Source organism: Antechinus flavipes, chromosome 2, assembly GCF_016432865.1.
Source record: "Antechinus flavipes isolate AdamAnt ecotype Samford, QLD, Australia chromosome 2, AdamAnt_v2, whole genome shotgun sequence".
NCBI lineage: Eukaryota > Metazoa > Chordata > Mammalia > Dasyuromorphia > Dasyuridae > Antechinus > Antechinus flavipes.
In genome coordinates this window covers 498,038,012-498,057,865 of record NC_067399.1, presented here as the reverse complement: position 1 = coordinate 498,057,865, position 19,854 = coordinate 498,038,012, and the positions used below count along the sequence as shown (strand labels likewise).

Below are 19,854 nucleotides of genomic sequence, written 5' to 3'. Positions count from 1 at the left end.
ATCCAACACAAACACAATGGATAAATAGTGAACCCGTCAGAATCTCATGGGACTTGGCCATGCCCACCCAGCACTGGGAGCAAGTCAGCACTGACCCAGTGCAGCTGTGGCTGGCTTGTAGAGGAAGCTTGGAAAACCTCTTTTGCCCTAAAAGCAGAGCTTAACTTTTTTTAAAAATGACTAAAAAAGTAAAGAGAACTCTGACCATTGACAACTTTTATAGTGAAAGAGAAGAATAGATTTCAAACCTTGAGGAGACTAAAAGCAGATCGTCTCCAGATGAAGCCCCAAAAGGTGATATAACTTGGTCCCCATCACAGCAGGCCATTAGAAGACCTTAAAAAGGATCTTAAAAGAAAACTCGAAGAAAAGTGGGGAAACGAAATGAAAACCTTGCTTGGAAAAAGCATGTAACTCATTAAAAGAGTTGATAAAATGGAAAAAGAAAACAATTCCCAGAAAACCAGAATTTGTGAACCAGAAAAAGAAAATAACTCCTTAAAAAACAATTTGTAAAATGGGGGTGGGAGAAAGAAAAGAACTCCTTAAAAACATTCTGATAAGGGGGTTTATAGGTTTTCCCAGATTGCCTAAGGGATTCAAAATATCCTGTCTTAGCTTATATAAATGAATCCAAGGAGATTTATTTATTTATAATTTATTTATAAATAATTGAATACTCAGTCCACAACCCTAGGAGAGATTTCATCTGTCAGAGTATCCGCAGAATTGTGAATTTTATTTTTATGGGGAGTTTATCAGTCATGTATTAGTGTTTCTATATCATCTTTGCTTTGAACACAAGGTTATAACTTACACCTTTCTTTTTCTTTTTAAACAAAATATCTAAACAGTTAATTTACTAAATGTGTCAATAATTCTGGGCTCCTGAATCTGCCCTTTCAAAATTTTGGGTTTTGCTCTTTTGTTTAGTTGGGATTATATCAAATGGAATGAGAAAGCACTGAGTCTTTACCCTCCTTTTAAAGCTGTGAAATTTTTTTTTCCCTCTGCTCCAATTAACTTTATTTATTTATTTAAATAATTTTTTATTGATAGAACACATGCCAGGGTAATTTTTTACAGCATTATCCCTTGCATTCATTTCTGTTCCGATTTTTCCCCTCCCTCCCTCTACCCCTTTCCCCCAGATGGCAAGAGTCCTTTACATGTTGAATGGGTTGCAGTATATCCTAGATACAATATATGTGTGCAGAACCAAACAGTTTTCTTGTTGCACAGGGAGAATTGAATTCAGAAGGTATAAATAACCCGGGAGGAAAAACATAAATGCAAGCAGTTTATATTCATTTCCAGTGTTCTTTCTCTGGGTGTAGCTGCTTCTGTCCATCTTTGATCAATTAAGGCTCTCTTTATCAAAGAGGTCCACTTCCATCAGAATACATCCTCAAACAGTATCATTGTTGAGGTATATATTGATCTCCTGGTTCTGCTCATTTCACTCGGCATCAGTTCATGTAAGTCTCGCCAGTCCTCTCTGTATTCATCCTGCTGGTCGTTTCTTACAGAAAAATAATATTCCATAACGTTCATATACCACAATTTACTCAACCATTCTCCAATTGATGGACATCCTTTCATTTTCCAGCTTCTAGCCACTACAAACAGGGCTGCCACAAACATTTTGGCACATACAGGTCCCTTTCCTTTCTTTAGTATCTCTTTGGGGTATAAGCCCAGTAGAAACACTGCTGGATCAAAGGGTATGCACAGCTTGATAACTTTTTGAGCATAGTTCCAAATTTAAAGCTGTGAAATTTTAAACTAGGTATTAGGTATAAATAGTAAATTATAGTTTTTTCTTTCTCATTTTTGGAGGATGAATTCCTGATCACTATATTCTATATTGCCTTTTCTTTATATAGGGGAGGTTTTTGAAATTGAAGAACATATCAGTGAAAGGCAAGCAGAAGTGTTGGCTGAGTTTGAGCGACGGAAGCGAGCCAGGCAAATCAATGTTTCCACGGATGACTCGGAAGTTAAGGCTTGCCTTCGAGCTTTGGGTGAACCAATCACACTCTTTGGTGAAGGCCCTGCTGAAAGGAGAGAGAGGTGATTATTTCTGAATGACTAACTAACTTCCCAAAATATCGAAACTTTTCTCCTTTTTATAATCTAGTCACAAGATTTGAGCTTATCAGTGAAGCTGAGACTTTGATCATTGGTTTGAGGCATCTTATTTCTCTACTATTTTACTTGCCTTTTTTAGATTTTTTTCCCCCTGAGGCAATTGGGGTTAGATGACTTACCCAGGGTCACACAACAGGAAGTATTAAGTGTCTGAGGTCACATTTGAACTGAGATCCTCCTGACTTCAAGCTGGTGCTCTATCCACTGTGCCACCTAGCTGCTTAAGTGATTCTTAAAAGGTTCTTAAGCCGTTTTGAAGAGGACTTTTAAAAATACAATGAAAAGGCTACTTGAATAACACTGTTATTTTAAATAAACATTAGAATTTGGTGTTAGATTAATATATGTGTTTGAAGCTTAAAAAGTTATCTGAGAAAGAATAGATATTCATTTTATGTATCACTTGAGAAGACAGTGATACCTTTTACCTTCCACATGTAGCTGCCTAAAGCAAAGTAAACTAGCAGTGCCATTGGTGTTAAAGGATTGGGAAGAATCATGTGTATGTTACAAAGATGAACAGATCTGGGGAAATTGGCTAGCTTCAGAGAGACCTCCTTGTCTTAAGGAGACATAGAGCTTCTGGATTCTGGGAAGTTGGCATAGTAGGATTTAGAGCCTGCAAAGGAGATGGGGATGCCTGAGAAAAAGAATAGTGAAATAGAAATAGATGAATTTTTTTTTATTGAGATTTTTGGGTGGGGAAAAACTATTGCAATTTTGACTTAGTTTTAATGGTGGTTGTCTTTTATGAGGGACAGTTTGGGTTAGTGGGTAGAGGCAAGCCTTAAAATTAAGAAAACCTGAATTAATGCCTTGCTTGTGAGAATATGAACAAAGTTACTACCTCTCTCAGTATTCTAGAAACTTTCTAAGAAAGAGTTATAAAAGAATTGCTGGATCACATGAAATAGCACTAAGCACTTAACAAATTCTTTTTGACCTATGAAAACTAATCTGTATCAATGGAAGGATATTTCATAGTTGGAGTTTCCCAAACTGATAAAATCAGAATTCTGGACCCCAAAATACAAATTCATTTTCTTTTATATACTATTTTTTAAAAATCTCATACCAACTAAGTTTAAATCCTTACCTGCTTTTTACAGATTGAGAAATATTCTCTCTGTGGTTGGCACAGATGCCTTAAAAAAGACCAAAAAGGATGATGAAAAATCCAAAAAGTCCAAAGAGGAGGTAAGATGTCCCTGCTAACTGTTAGCCTGCAAGGTAGGGAAGGGATTTCTCTTCTGTTATTTTTTTCAGGATTTGTGCCATTAGAATTAGGATGTCTGCTGTATAGAAAATGTGCTTTTTGAGTATGTCTATGTTTTTAGTTTGTCATTGGCTAAGACACATGAAGTGTGGCCATTGCTGACCTTTCAACCTTGAGTGATGGTGAGAGAGGAAAATTCAGACTGACATTTCTTTTCTTAATGTGTTCCTCAGTATCAACAAACTTGGTACCATGAAGGATCCAACAACCTAAAGACTGCTAGGCTGTGGATTGCTAATTATTCACTACCCAGGTAAGGAGAGACCCTAGGATAAGGGGTGAGACCTGTCTTTTAGTGTTATCTCCCAAAATGTAAGAATTAGCCTTAGAAGCAATGTTTAAATGAAATGCAATACAGAAACTAATCTTGTTTAGTGCTGCCAATCATAGTGTTGTTTTTAGATGGACATTTAAAATATGTTTGATGATGATGATAATGATGATGGTATCCTATGTTACAGAGCAATGAAGCGCTTGGAAGAAGCCCGTCTCCATAAAGAGATTCCAGAGACATCTAGGACATCCCAGAAACAGGAATTACATAAATCTCTTCGTGTAAGAGATATCCTTCAAGCTATTGTCTTGAAAGTGTTTCCGGTCCACTTTATCTCCTGCCCTAATCTTTTGTTGGGAAGGAAAAGTAGGGGTGAGCAGTTCCCATGCTCAGCTTGCTACTTCCTAAGGAAGGGCCTGAATTTTCAGGGCCACATGCTGTGTTCTGCTTAGCACAAGCCTGTTTTTGCTTGGTTTACCAATCCCACCCTCTCAAGCCTGAAACTGTTCCCATTGACATTCCCCCAGCCTTCAAAGTGATGGCTAAGAGAACAGGCCTGTAGAAAGCAGCCTGTTGAATCCCAAGAGATGTCTCAGATCTTTCTCAGCATGGACAAGATATCAATATAGATATCTGCTAGCCAGATTACGCAAAAAAAAAAAAAAAAAATTAGCCTTGCTTGAGTCACAAATTGGGTTGAGGATGAGGTTGGCAATTTAAATTGAGGTTTGATTAGTGACTGCCATTTATTTTCTTTTCAGTCTTTGAATAACTTCTGCAGCCAGATTGGAGATGATCGTCCCATCTCCTATTGTCATTTTAGTCCCAATTCCAAACTCCTGGCCACAGCATGTTGGTAAGCTTAATTTCATAGGGATATTTTTATTTGGGATGGGCAATTCATTAAAAAGCAGTGTTAGGACTTAGATATACTCTTCTCACATCCATTTCCTTATCTATTCTTGTCTATCCCCAAGCTTTGATGCTCTAGAGCTGTACTATATTGTAGATTTTAATTTCTTTTTTGATTTTTTTTTAATTAGATTACATTTGTCAGACACAGGATGGAGCATTTGCAGCCTGCTCTAAGATCACAGTGCTTAAATAGAGGCTTCAAACAGAAAGCATCCAGGCAGTGAGGCCATAGGAGTAGATTTGACATATTCCTGCTTGCTCCTTTTTCCTTTTACAAAGATAAACTGCCCTTTCTTCTAGCTGCACTATGCACAGATTGGGGGGAGGGGGTTAGGAAGAGACTGTCCTTTTCTAATGTTATCAAGATACTTTTTCCTTCCTAGAGCAGCCCTGGCTGAGATGCTTTCCTTTATGTTTGATAGGAGCGGGCTGTGCAAACTCTGGTCTGTCCCTGATTGCAGCCTCCTGCATACCCTAAGAGGTAAGTTGGAGTTTCTTCCTTAGAATATATTCTCTTTCCAAGACCAAGTTTACTTTTCATGTTCAGCAGTGAGACACTTTTTAGTCTTTATCGACCCTCTTTTTGCTTCTTTGGTAGAAAATATCTTCAGTTAAATTGAATTTCAATAGATATTTACTAAGAATCTATGGTTCATGGCACTGTGCATCCTGGGAACATAAAGACAAAAACAAATTCAAAAAAGTGGTTTATTCTCTCTAGTATATTACATTTTATCAGATATATGTACAGAGTTAAGTAAATATTATTACCTTGAGGAAAGAAAAAGCACTAATATTTGGAGGAACAGAAATGGCTTTTCCTGAGATGATCCTGAAAAGAACCTAGATATCTAAGAGGTTGAGGTGAGACAGCAAGTGCGTCACAGGCAAAAGGGACAGCCAGTCCAAAGGTACACAGAAAATAGACACACAATTTGGGGGACAGCAGATAGGCTAGTTTGTCTGGAACACAGTGGGCTGAAGAGGAGTGAAATAAGCCAGGAAAATGGTAAAGTAGGCTGGAGGGCCACTCTGTGAAGGACTTTAAATACTCTTCAGAAAGCGGCTGGAGAGAAGAATCAAGAGTGACTCTGCAATGAAAATAGGAAGATGTAGAGGGGGGTAACAGAAGGGAATTAAGTCTGTTTGGGACATGATGAATTTGAGAAGCCTCTGGAAAATAAATGCAAGATATTTCCAACTAGAAGTAGCTAAAGAAATAGTGTTGGAAAGAGATCAAGGTGTGATATTTTAACTGGATATTGTTTACAAGGAGGTGGGAATTGAACTCATAGGAGTGGATGAGAACACCAGTGGAAAATGGGAAAAGGGCCCAGGCCAGAACCTTGCATGAAGCAGATACTCAGTAAATGCTTTTTTAGTTTGATTTTTTTGGTTACTTCTTAGAAGGAAGTTTTTTTACATTATTTTTTTACATTTTTTACATGTTTTTTAAACATGGTTTTTTACATGTCATTTCTTCTCTTTTGTTTGTTTTCCCATTTTCACCAAGTCTCTCGCATTCTAATGTTCACAAACACTAAAACTTCCATAGATTTAAAAATTTTTTTGTATCTTTGCTGTCAAACTTTTCATTTCTGTTTATCTGCCTATATCATTATTATTGTGTAAACCTTTGTTTAATATGTTTCAATTATTATGGTATATTTTACGGAAAAAAAGTGCTAGTTATGATTTTTATCTTTTAGGCCACAACACTAATGTTGGAGCAATTGTTTTTCACCCCAAATCCACTGTTTCCCTGGATAAGAAAGATGTCAACCTGGCCTCTTGTGCTGCTGATGGCTCTGTGAAACTCTGGAGTCTGGAGAGGTAAGCTTTGTCTGCCATCCTTCACATCCCTCCCAGCTCTAAGTGCTGTGAAATAGAAAATAAATTTTGAGGGGGCAGTCCCCACATAGAAAAGGATCAGCACCAGCCCCTGTCCTCTACTTTTTTATTGAAAGTTTCTCTAGGGTATCGAAAGTCATAATCTCTTCTCTAGTTCCATCTCCATTCTCAGTGTAGCACACAACAGAGTAGTAATGTCTTAGCCTAACAAGAAGAACTATCCCTAAGTGCAGTGGGCTTTTTTGAGAGATAGTGCAATTCCTTGGAGTAAGCAATTGCAACATTCGAATGAATCCTGACCTGGTTGTGTTTTGTTACTTTTTTTTGTAAATAGTATTTTGTTTTTCAAATACATGCAAACATAGTTTTCAGCATTCACATTTGCACAACTTTGTGTTCCAAATTTTTCTCCCTCTCCTCTGGATTACTCACTGTCTTGGAGAAGAGGGAGAGGGAAGAGAAGGAGAAAATTTTAGAATACAAGGTTTTACAAAGGTAAATGTTGAAAACTATTTTTGCATTGTATGTATTTTGAAAAATAAAAAGCTATTGCTAAAAAAAAAAATAAATGTGCAATTCTTTTAAATATATTTCCATATTTGTCATGCTGTGCATGTGTGTGCGCGCACACACACACACAAGTCAGAACCAAAGGGGAAAAAACATGAGAAAGGAAAAAAATACCAAACAACAAAAAAAGTTAAAAAACACTATGCTTTGATCCGTATTCAGCCTCCATAGTTCTCTCTTTGGATGCTGTTGACTTGTGATGTTTTTCCATGACAAGTCTATTGGAATTCTGGCTATGCTTTGAGTACCTCAGACAGGACCTCACCCCTTTTGTAAAGAGTCTCCCCCTTTACCCCCAGGACATCACTGACTCTTTCCTCTTTCCCCTACTTCCCTTTATTCTCCACCCCATTCTTCCTCCTCTTTCTTAGGGATACCTCTGCTCTTATGAAGGGCATTACATTCTGCTGCCCTGCAGCTCCCTGAGTTATTAACCTTTGCCCTTCCTGGGTCTTTTTTCCACTTTACCCTACACTTCCATTGTGTCCTCTGGAAGAAACCCTTGTTCTCTTACTAACCACTTGTCCTTCATATTAAATCTTTCCTTTTCCCCCAGAAATTACTTTGTTTATAATTTACATTTATCTGTGTACATGTTTTCTCCCAATAAAATATTAGCATCTTTAGGGAGGGGACTGTTAAGTTTTGTCTATGTATTTGTAGTGTTGCCTGGTACATAGAAGTCAGAAGATAAATTCTTATTGAATTTGATTCCTTTTTGTTACATAAATACTTCTGATTGACTGAAAGAGGAGCTTTCAACTGAAGCTCTGGTATTTAATCCCACAAGTATTCCACGGAGAATGGTAACTAGGATGTGAAAGGGAAGTAGAAGATTCTTTCTTTTGATTCACTCTTTATTTCCATTGAGGAATGCATGCCCAGCTTTCTCACTAAGCTCTGAGTTCCAGGTTTACTCTTAGGAGAATGCCTTTTTTAAAGAAAACAATAGCCTAGTGAACTTTTGTAGTTTTGCATCAGATTAGGTGTCCACTGTAGTTAGTGGGCCCACTAATGATTTCTCTGGCAAGGCACTGATAGCCATAGAGAAGATAAAGGGTTTTTGGTTCAGCTGTATTGCCAAAGTAGCAAAGCCTCTTCAGAGTCAAAGTCCTTTAGTGAGAGTGTACTTTCCACTATTAGTACTAACAAAATGGCTTTTTTGTTGTCTTTTTAACTGGCATACTGTTGCCTAAAGTGATGCTAGTGTTGGCTGGCCAATATCTGAATACAATTACGTGTGCAGACTTCTTATCATCAGGCGTTTTTTAAAATTATTATTATAGCTTTTTATTTACAAAACATATGCACAGGTAATTTTTCAGCATTGGCCCTTACAAAACCTTCTGTTCCAACTTTTTCCCTCTCCCCCCACTCCCTTCCCCCTCCCACTCCCTCCCCTAGATGGCAGGTAGTCCAATACAGTGTTAAATATGTTAAAAACAGATCTTAAATCCAATATATGTATACATATTTATACAGTTATCTTGCTGTGCAAGAAAAATCAGATCTAGAAAGAAAGGAAAAAAAAACTGAGAAGGAAAACAAAAACATAAGCACACAATAACAGAAAGAGTGGAAATGCTATGTTGTGGTCCACACTCATTTCCCATAGTTCTCTCTCTGGGTGTAGCTGATTCTCTTCATTACAGAACAATTGGAATTGGTTTGAACCATCTCATTGTTGAAGAGAACCTGTCAGAATTGATCATCGTATAATATTGTTGTTGCCGTCTATAATGCTCTCCTGGTTCTGCTCATTTCACTTAGCATCAGTAAGTCTCTCCAAGCCCCTCTGAAATCATCCTGCTGGTCATTTCTTACAGAACAATAATATTCCATAACATTCATATACCATAACTTATTCAGCCATTCTCCAATTGATGGGCCTCCATTCAGTTTCCAGTTTCTAGACACTACAGAAAGGGCTGCCACAAACTTTTTCCTATGAGGGTCCCTTTCCCTTCTCATGAGTTTTTTTGAAGTTAATATTAGATTGCTTGCTGTCTTGGGGAGGGAGAAGAAGGGAAGAGAGGGAGAAAAATTTGGAACACAAGGTTTTCTGAAGGTGAATGTTGAAAATTATTTTTGCATGTATTTGGGGAAAAATAAAATATCATTAAAAATGTTTTAAAAAGTTAATTGGCATAACAGTCTGCCATACTGACTTACCAACTAGTCTAGAGAGCTTTAATTGGCTTTGGTAATGCTGCAGCAAATTTATTCCTCTGGAGAGTTGATTAATCTTATGCATACACATTGACAGAGTTTCCTATTTTAATTGCTCTCTTTAGGGTGTATGTTTATTCCTTTTCACTAGTGTTTCAAGTCTTTCTGTTGTTGCCAGGTAGCTAGATTTAATAGCAACTAAGATGAGACTAAACTCTGAGCTTTGGGGTTAATTGTTCTTTGTGGACTTAGAAAAAAATTCTCATTCATAATTTGTTTTCAGTTAATTTGGTTGAACCAGGCCTTCCCTTCACCTCTAACATGCGTATTTTTCCCAGTGTCCCAACACTGGTGGTGTCAGAATAGCCACATTAGCTGAAATGTGACGATTATTCTGAAGATTAAGCAAAAAGAATTAATATCAGGCTGAAGTGCTCCTGATTATTTTCTAAATTCCAGGTAGCATAAGCATTGGGAACATCTTAGGAAATGTTTTGTTTTCCTGACTAAAAGTGTGAATTGGTGAACAGCTGAGTGTAAATTATTCAATAAATATTAAGTGCCTTCTGTGTGTGCCAAACAATGTGCTTAGTAATAAATATCATATTTCATTGGATTGTAGATAGTTTGTATTATTTTGTTTTTTGTTCTACAACATTAATAATTGTCTTTGCATTTTTTATCTCTGGGAAAGTTGTATATAAAATGGTTATGTTCTGAATTTTAGGGCTAAATGCAATTGAGTAAAAATCATTTAAGCATCTTCTGTGTGCAAAATGTTGAAAATACAAAGACAAAATAATCCCTGACTTCAAATTCAGAGTGTTCAGTTTGGAATAGTCAAATGTTACAGTTCCTTGAGACCTAATTATTAAAGGATCCATGCTTTTCTTGAGGCAGCCATTCAAATGTGCTTTTCATTTAGATTTTCCCATGTCCTGCCATACCAGCTCTTTTACCCTCCAATAGTTAAGGAAAGTAGGGACATTCTTAAATCAGAAATAAGTAAATTTGCAAAGAAATCCCTGAGCATTTGTAGTTATTTGTAGTTATGGCATTGTTGCCATAAGAATGTTTAGTCTCAGGTCACTTGCAAAGACCCAAACAGCCTAGGATAATGGCGTGAGCTTTAGATTTAGAGCCAGGAGACATATTCTAAGCCCAGGTATATCAGCTGTGCACATTGTGATTTTGGGAGAGTTTGGTCACTTCTTCTATCTGGACTTCAGTTTCATGCGTAAAATAAGAAAAATGAACTGAGTAATCCCTAAGTTTTCTCCTTTCCCTAACATTTAAAGCTGTTCTGATTAGCTCCCCAGTGCTGACCCATTTGTTTTGGATGTAGTTCAGCTTGGTCACTGTGAGAACAATGCTTTTGGCCTAGAATGGATGCTCTAATAAATATTGAATAAATACTTATGTTGTATCCTTCTGATTTGCTTGGATTTCTTGCAGTGATGAGCCTGTGGCAGATATTGAAGGCCATTCGGTTCGTGTAGCAAGAGTGATGTGGCATCCTTCAGGACGTTTTCTGGGCACCACCTGGTAAGATCTTTTGGTCTTGTTCTCAGACAAATCTGTATCAATTATCCATTTCACATATCTGTCTTTTATCAGAGTTCAGAGAAGGGGTTCTTTATTTCTTCTTCTTTTTTAAAAAACTATTTATTTATTTATTTATATAGCTTTTTATTTACAAATTATATGTATGGGTAATTTTACAGCATTGACAATTGCCAAACCTTTTGTTCCAAATTTTCCCCTGCTTTCCCCCACCCCTCCCCTAGATGGCAGGATGACCAGTAGATGTTAGATATATTAAAGTATAAATTAGATACACAATAAGTATACATGACCAAACCGTTATTTTGCTGTACAAAAAGAATTGGACTCTGAAATATTATATAATTAGCCTGTGAAGGAAATTCAAAATGCTGGCAGGCAAAAATATCGGGAATTCAATGTAATGGTTCTTAGTCATCTCCCAGAGTTCTTTCGCTGGGCGTAGCTGGTTCAGTTCATTACTGCTCCATTGGAACTGATTTGGTTCATCTCATTGCTGAGGATGGCCAGGTCCATCAGAACTGATCGTCATATAGTATTGTTGTTGAAGTAATATAATGATCTCTTGGCCCTGCTCGTTTCACTCAGCATCAGTTCGTGTAAGTTTCTCCAGGCCTTTCTGAAATCATCCTGTTGGGTCATTTCTTACCGAACAATAATATTCCATAATATTCATATACCACAATTTATTCAGCCATTCTCCAATTGATGGCCATCTACTCACTTTCCAGTTTCTGGCCACTACAAACAGGGCTGCCACAAACATTCGTGCACATACAGGTCCCTTTCCCTTCTTTTTGATCTCTTTGGGGTATAAGCCCAGTAGTAACACTGCTGGATCAAAGGGTATGTACAGTTTGATAACTTTTTGAGCATAGTTCCAAATTGCTCTCCAGAATGGCTGGATGTATTCACAGTTCCACCACCAATGTATTAGTGTCCCTGTTTTCCCACATTCCCTCTAACATTCCGCATTATCTTTCCCTGTCATTCTAGCCAGTCTGACAGGTGTGTAGTGGTATCTCAGAGTTGTCTTAATTTGCATTTCTCTGATTAATAATGATTTGGAGCATCTTTTCATATGGCTAGAAATAGTTTCAATTTCTTCGTCTGAGAATTATCTGTTCATATCCTTTGACCACAGAGAAGGGGTTTTTAACCTTTTTGTGGGGTCATGGACTTTTGCCCATCTGGTGAAACCTATGGACACTTTCTCAGAATATTGTTTTATAATGCATAAATTAAAATACTTAGCATTAGAAAGAAAACCATCTATGTGGAAATATAGATGTCAAAATGTTTTAAAACAAGTCCACAGGGTCTAGATTAAGAACTCCTGTTTTCAAAAAATCCTCTTCAGTAGGGTTTTCTTAGAGTGGAGTAGAACAGAGACATATAATCAAAATAATTAGGAGGATAAAGAATCTAGTTATTTGTTTTGGGATTGCAAACTCTTGATAACTTTTCTTGAGAAATTTTAAGATGAGAATTGACTACTAACTTTTTGAAGACCGCGGTTTCTTCATCTTTCTCATCTTTCATTCTCTGTCTCTTTGTTCTCCTTGACCAACATGTTGGGGACCCTGATCTTTAATAACCCTTTCAAGATTTCTCAGTTAATTTCAGAAGCAGTGTTAGCTTTATGACATGCATAATGGCAAACAATTGAAACTGTTCGAGGCAGATAGTTATGTGATTATCGAAGTCCAAACTGTTAGTGATACAGAAAAGTTACTTTATGTTTAGATATTTACATGAACAATTTTAGAAGCACAACTTCAGTTGTAGGTGTAGTATTAATCTTTTCATGATGCCTTACAAAGTAGGCTCTTAAGTATTAATCTTTTCCTTTTGATTTTTAGCTACGACCGTTCATGGCGCCTATGGGACTTGGAGGCCCAGGAAGAGATTCTACACCAGGAGGGCCACAGCATGGGTGTATATGACATTGCCTTCCATCAGGATGGTTCTTTGGCTGGCACTGGGTAAGATTCCTAGGCCTTAAGCATGACCCTTCTAAGCTGCTAATAGTAACTAAAAAGATCATATTCTGTATTTCCTTTGTTTCATATAGAATTACATTTTAATATTGAACAGTTGCCTACCCTTTTTTTAATTGTCCTCAGAGTGATTCGACTCCATCAGTCCATTCCTCTTTTTTTTTATTCAATTTTACTTTGTTTTTTGGTTCTAATTTTTTTGCCTCCTATCCTGCTCTCCATACCAATTATTAATCCATTTGCCTCCTATACCTAACTGTCAGGGACTTCTTCCTACTTTTAATCCCTTTTCCTTTTGCTAAAATCTAAGCCTGTTCTTATTTGGACCTATTCTTACCAGAAAAAATGATCATTTACTTTTTCCTTTTATTGTTAGGATCTTAAGGTGGAAGCTGACATAAATGAATTGTTCATTGCGAATCTGTTTTTTTAAATAGGGGATTAGATGCATTTGGTCGTGTATGGGACCTGCGTACAGGTCGATGCATCATGTTCCTAGAGGGCCACCTGAAGGAGATTTATGGGATCAACTTTTCTCCAAATGGGTATACCAAACTCCTTGAGTTTTGAGGGTGAAATGGGGTATTGGTCAAAATTCACATAACCAGAAATGATGAAGTTTTGGGCTCTAACTTGGGTCCTCCCTTTCTGTACCACAGCTACCACATTGCAACTGGCAGTGGCGACAACACATGCAAAGTGTGGGACCTGAGGCAGCGACGTTGTGTCTATACCATCCCTGCTCACCAGAACTTGGTGACTGGAGTCAAGTTTGAGCGTAAGCCTTTCTTTTTAGATCCAGCTGTCCAGAAGACAGAACAAAGACATATAGCTTTTTCTTTACCTTTGGAAGTTATTCTGCTGGCCAGGCTTCAGTCAGCTTACCCTAAAAAAGGGGGTAAAATATGCAGAGGAAGCAAATCACAGTTTCCCTCCCTCAATTTATAACCTTTCTTTGTTTCCCCTATTTTAGGTAGAATTGTGGCAGATTGCTTTTCGTTACTAGGTTAGAATAAAGGCTCTCATTTGAATATTAAATATCTTCTCTGAACTAACAACAAAAACCCATTTCTGTAGTTATATCTCGAAGTTAATCTATTTCTCACACAGGTCCTGAGATTTCTGAACTGACACATGGCTCACTCCCTGAGCATGTTTATTATATGTAAACAAAAAAAATCTATTCTAGACAGGTTGTCCAGCTTTAATTTGGCACTTCTACCTTGTTTTGTCCTCTAGTTGTCTTAAGTCATGACTTTTCCCTTGCTTCTCTCTAGCTATCCATGGGAACTTCTTGCTTACTGGTGCCTATGACAACACAGCCAAGATCTGGACACACCCTGGCTGGTCTCCACTGAAGACCCTGGCTGGCCATGAGGGGAAAGTAATGGGCCTGGACATTTCTTCGGATGGTCAGCTCATAGCCACCTGTTCCTATGATAGGACCTTCAAACTTTGGATGGCTGAATAGATTGCGTCCATGGACATGAGTCTGTGACTCAGATGTCTGGTCCCAAGTGCTTCCTTTTTTGCCAATTTGGTCAGAAGAAGGGGATCAGTGTGGAGTGATCGACTTTGCCACTCACTGTGTGTAGGAGGGGCAGTTTTGCCCCACAGCAGCCAGGCCAAGTAATCCTGGGCTATTTCACTCCCACTTTAAGGAGCTCTGCGATGGACCATGTTGGCATTACTTTTTTTTTTTTTTTTTTTTTTTTTTTTTTACTTATGCTGTAGTGAATTTCTTCCCTTATGGTCATCATCTGTTTGTGTGCCCTTTCCTTTTCTCAACATCCCCTGGATTATGGTGCCTTTCTTCCCTTAATAGAAACTCCATCATGGCCCCTGAAACCTGACCCACCAGGTCATGGTCATGAATCGTAGTTAGACATGACCCTAAGAGCACATGGCTGGACTTCGCTTGGAAGCTGACAAGTGTAGATGTGTTTGTGAGTGTGCACTGCTTCACACTTCCATGGTATCATCAGAGAAACTATCCTTCCCCTGAGAATTAAAGAATGAACCAGGTTATGAACAACTTCCCAGGAACTTTTGAGGTCAATTCCTGTTAAATTAATGTGGAGTGCTGAAGCAAGTTACAACTAAAAGTTTGTCTGGAAATTCTCTTTTCTGTGCTTGTTTTCATTTGGCTCCTCTGCTGGGCATTTCTTTTATGTTCCCCTCACTCTTGTGTCAGGAGTGAATAGTAATAAAAAGATAACAGATGAGCCTTCTGTATTTTGTGTGCTGTGCTGTATGTTGGTCACCAAAAGGATTTAACTAATTCTTGTATGTAGTACTCAAACACTCAGAAGGGAACTGTCACTTAACCTTTATATCTCATTCCAAGTGTTATTACAATGTGTCATTTGATGTAATCCTTTTCTCACCAGTGATCTTCTGAAAAGCTGCTCTTTTCATTGATTGTAACAAACAACCCTACCTGAGATGCTTTTTAAGATATCTATTACAGGTAAGGCATAATGAAAGAAACAGGTGGAGTGTTCTGGGTGCATTGTCAGTAGGGGTATCTTCTTTAATTTTCTTGTCAAGGTCATTAACCTTCAATTGCTTTTTACTCTTTTGTGCTCCAACCCAATCACCAATACAAAATTATCTCAAAACTACCAGGAATTTGGAGGGGAACAAGATTCTGTCTGTAGAAGTATTGGAAGAATCATACCTGGTATTTCCTTCCCCTTTTGAACCCAAAATCCTTTTTTCCCCCACGAATTTCGCTCCAGAAAGAATCTTTGTGACCTGCAGCCTGAGAATGTAATTTCTGAGTAAAATGTTCATTTTTAACCAAATTCCTTTATCCCTTTAGCGTAGTACCTGGTGCACAGCAAAAACTTAATACTTTGCCTATCAACCATAAAGCAATTTTGTCTGTTTCATAATGTTCCAAAAGTGTTTTACTTTTCTGCTTCCAGTCCCCAGTGAGCATTAGGAGGCTCCTCAGTGAGCTCTCAGCTTTGCCATTTGCAAATAGTTTACATAGGCCAACTACTTCAGGCTCTTCAAACAAAAAGTTTGCTTTTTAAGTAGCCAATGGGTAAGACAATCCTATGAACAAGGTTCATGGTAGACAATGACTTTTTTTGGGGGGGGAAACAGCATTATGAGGCTTGTGGTCATCAGCACTTTGTGTTGTAGTAGAAAATCCACTAACTAGCTGTGCAACGGGCCAGATCATGTAACTTTTTTGACCACACTTGTGCTTTTGCTAAACTGATCAAAGAAAGCCTGCCTGCCTGCCTTTCTGCCTCTAAGGGATGCTGTGAGGATCAGATGAGAGCTGATAGGAAAATTAATGCCCTCAAAGATGAAGACCTAAAGAGCCATACAAATTCAAGATTGTATTTACTTCCTTTAAAAAAATGAAGCCCATGCTTTCCCCATGTTGTGGGGATGTTTCAACTGCCCCAAGGGTTTAGGTTCTATTTTGACTGAAAAAGAGCTCTAGTTGATGTGAGGCATGATGCAGAGGAAAGATTTCCTTTCAGGGATCCCCTGGGGTGTACTTTGCCTGTCTCTAGGCCTCTTGTTGCCTTAAGCCATACCTCTGAGCTGCTAGAGCATTGTGAGCTCACTACTGAGTGTGCCTCGGCTGCAAACCAAGAGTGAAGAAGTAAAGAAAAGAAGCCAACTGGGAGCTTGTTGACTGTAGATTGGTGCAATTCTCTCCAGTGGCACAGGCTTGGAGTGACATAGGCTATCTTCACAAGATAAACAAGAATTTGCCCAGTTACATGAAGGGAAAAACTTTTTTTTTCTCTACTCAACCAAGAGGAAACCTGAAATTTGGCCTATAAGTCCAGTGGGCCTGGTTTTTCTGTTGAGGTCACAGGGGTTTGTTAAGGCAATGTGTTGAAGTGAAGAGATGGATGACTTGGAGTCAAGCCTTGGGTTTGAATGCTGACTTCTTTACCTGTGTGAACTTAGGTAAGTCACTTTACCTCTGGGGCTTCCCTGTCCATTTAAGCCTAGTGTCCATCAAGTCTAGTTTTCTTGTTTAAATGATCTAGAAATGTGGAGGTGGGCTGAAGGGTGAGGGCACATTACATCTATCAATATACAGGAGAGGAGCAGGATCGATATTTTTGGGATGTCAGCATCAGAGAGTGAAGGGAACTAAAGGCAAGAGCTTTTCTATGAAGTGCTGGGCTGCACAAACAGTACTCTTGGAAAAACTCAAATATCCTGATGGGATTGCTATATAGTTCTATTCAGATTGGGTCAAACAAGCTTAGGCCCAATGTTCTCACCATCCTGGGCAGTCCAAGTGGGGACAAGGAGCCAGTGAATTAGGTCCTGACTGGTAATGATAGCCTGGAATTCTCACAACTAACACATTTTCACTGGTTCAAAACTGGAGTTTTAATATAGGAAAGTCAGAATTTCCATATGGGACCTCCATGATTATCCAGGAGCTTATGTGAAAACTATTAGACCTCTAAACTTTAGAGGATCTCTTACTCAAAGGAATCTGTTCTTATACCATTTAGTTCTTTAATCCCCTGCCATCTTGCCAAGAAGGAAAAATTAAATGACTTGTTCCAGCAGCCCTGACCTTGACACCTCATTTATAAAATTCTTTAGAATCTTTATTCTAAAATTCTTTATTCTTTAGACTCCTATTTGGGGTATATATGGTAACATGGATCATATAACACATTTTTTCCCCCTGAGGCAATTGGGGACTTGCCCAGGGTCACACAGGTAGGATGTGTTAAGTGTCTGAAGCTGGATTTGAACTCAGGTCCTCCTGATTTCAGGGCTGGTGCTCTATCCACTGCACCATCTAGCTGCCCCTGATACATGATATTTTGATAGCAAATTTTCTCCTATATTAAACAACCAGGGAGATGGTTCCAAGCAATAAGCTAATTCTATTGCCTACAAACCACTTGGATGGGAAAGGAAGGAGGGAGGAAATAAAGCTGTCATCAGAAGGTCTGCTTAGGGCAATGAATGAGAAGAAGAAGAGAATTAGATAATTCCTCCTACATGCATCCTCATCCCACCTATTGGCTTCCCCAGCTTTGTTTTGCTCCCAATTAAAATCCCATCTTTTATGATAAGCCTTTCCCAACTCTCTTGATTCTAGTGCCTTCTTTCTAATAATAATTTCTCATTTATTCTGTACATAACTTATTTGCACATATTTGTTGTTGTCTCCCATATTAGATTGTAAACTCCTTGAGGGCAGGGATTGTTGACTCTCTTTGTATTCCCAATATTTTGCAAAGTGCCTGGTATATAGTAGGTGCTTAATAACTTTATTGCCTGACACATTTTTAGAAATCTATCAGAAAATAACTTGGAACAACTAGGACTGAAGCTGGGAGGGGCTTAAGGAGAAGGTGACTTACTTTGGGGTCTGAAGCCAAGTTGTAGAGCATACAGGCTGCTGGGTGCCTCCATCTTTTACTACTAGCCGGCTTCTCTATAATAGGGAAACCAGGATTGATTTGCCTTCTGAAGTAACTTTTGGACCTACATCTTTCTTCATCCTTCCCTTCTCCCCGCCCCCCAGCAACAAAGAATTGGAATCCCATTTCCGCATCCTTGGAAAAATAGCACCCTGATCCCTTGTTAGCCCGCTGTCTCACGTCTCCTTCGCAGCAAATAGACAACGGCCTTCTGGATTGGGGCTGAACCCAACGCTGCAGAAGGGCAGGAGTTCTGGGCTCGGCACCTTCCCCATCCATCTGGAAAGTGTGGGTGTGTCCTGGGCAGGGATCGGGGTTCTCCCCAGGAGTACCCTGTCCATGTTAGTCTGGCCCTCCCAGAACTCCCTGTATTGATTGGCTTCGTGGTCCAAGTCTCATCCTGCACCCCAGAAGAACTGTTTAGTCCAGAAGATGGAGAAGATTAACAGCATGGCGACACTGAGGATGACGGCCATCAAGTAAGTAAAGATGCGGAACTGAGGGTTGCGGAAGCACTCGCGCAGGGACAAGTGGCTAGGGACGGGCACAGGGGCAGGGGGCGCTGCCCCCTGCTGGGCTGGGCCGGTCTGGCTCTCTGGCTCAACGTCCAAGTTGAGGGTGTAGACCCTGGGCTGGCGCAGGAAGTACCTGCTCTTGCGCTCATCCTTGAAGCTCAGATGCCGGCCCTCCAGGATGATGTGGTTGGGCTCCAGGCGCAGCAGGGTCAGGACCGCAGCGTCTGTGGGCAGCTCCGTCACCGGGCGGTCCGAAGCCAGGATCGTAGGGTGGCGGCAGAGGGGGCACAGCAGCCGGTGCCTCGAGGAGGACACCAAGCTCAGGTGGGCCAGGCATTCTATGCAGAAGGAGTGGCGGCAGTCTAGTAGCTTGGGGGTTCGGAAAGTGTTATTGAATGAGTTCCAGCAGACCGGGCACTCCGCCTCAGGCTCGTTCCCGGGTTTTTCAGCCATCTCTCAGACCCGGCACATAATGGGCTGCTCCATCCGGGCAGAAGGCTGAGCCTGCACTCCTGGAAGAACATCCACCACCTGCATTCTCTCCATCTCTCAGAAAAAAACTTGAAAGTGGAGAATCACAGCCCCCAAAAGGCCAAATTCTCCAATCCTGCCCCTGGGACTGGGAACGGGGAGGTCGTCACCAGACCTTTTTGCATTTTCCCGAGTGGGAAAGGGGCAATAGCAAACCGAGCGCCTGGATACTCTGCTTTAATGAGCTGCTTTGGATAAGCCGCTTCAGCCCTCTGCACCCACATAGAGGCGATAGCTGTCCAAGGTCTTGGAGGACAAGCGGAGTTCTGTGCTCGCCCGCAGCCGCTCCCCGGAATAAGGACGCAGGGGCATGAGGCTCTCTGTTCACTCCCAGTTTTTCTTACTTTGGGGATAAATGTCCGTTACTTACCTCTACTGGGTCCAAGTAGGCTCAGTTCAGACTGCATGAGTGGATTGTATTCCCCACCCTTTGGTGCAGGCTGTGAGGAAAACACTGGGAAGATACTTGCTGAAAAGCACAAATGGACGGTATCAGTATCTGGGAAATGTCCTTCTGTGGTCTGGAAGCTTCTATGAACACCAAAAGGAACTCTTCAAAATCTCCCTTATTTCCCCAATGAGAGCCCCGGAGCCCACTAACTTCCTA

The 19,854-nt window shown here is 39.7% G+C and overlaps 2 protein-coding genes across 5 annotated transcripts in view; one reads left to right on the top strand and one right to left on the bottom strand.

Annotated features, from left to right (window-relative positions):
• PRPF4 (pre-mRNA processing factor 4) overlaps positions 1-15,000 on the top strand; it is a 28,443-nt gene extending 13,443 nt beyond the window's left edge. For 2 of the 4 annotated variants that reach the window (XM_051980004.1, XM_051980003.1), the window contains exons 3-14: positions 1,887-2,073; positions 3,261-3,348; positions 3,601-3,680; positions 3,889-3,982; positions 4,463-4,557; positions 5,039-5,097; positions 6,326-6,449; positions 10,662-10,751; positions 12,632-12,754; positions 13,207-13,314; positions 13,429-13,547; positions 14,047-15,000. In XM_051980004.1, coding sequence (XP_051835964.1) covers positions 1,887-2,073; positions 3,261-3,348; positions 3,601-3,680; positions 3,889-3,982; positions 4,463-4,557; positions 5,039-5,097; positions 6,326-6,449; positions 10,662-10,751; positions 12,632-12,754; positions 13,207-13,314; positions 13,429-13,547; positions 14,047-14,240 — 1,361 coding nt within the window. In that variant the 3' untranslated portion in view covers positions 14,241-15,000. The other 2 variants (XM_051980006.1, XM_051980005.1) reach the window with 2 other exon arrangements.
• Positions 15,001-17,884: 2,884 nt separating this feature from the next.
• Positions 17,885-19,310, bottom strand: RNF183 (ring finger protein 183). The gene has a single exon (XM_051973913.1). The coding sequence runs from the start codon at positions 19,167-19,169 to the stop codon at positions 18,597-18,599; it is 573 nt and encodes a 190-aa protein (XP_051829873.1). The 5' UTR covers positions 19,170-19,310; the 3' UTR covers positions 17,885-18,596.
• Positions 19,311-19,854: the final 544 nt, after the last annotated feature.

What these genes read in the sequence shown, in the direction of transcription:
- RNF183 (XM_051973913.1), bottom strand. Translation starts at nt 19,169, where the DNA reads ATGGCTGAAAAACCCGGGAACGAGCCTGAGGCGGAGTGCCCGGTCTGC.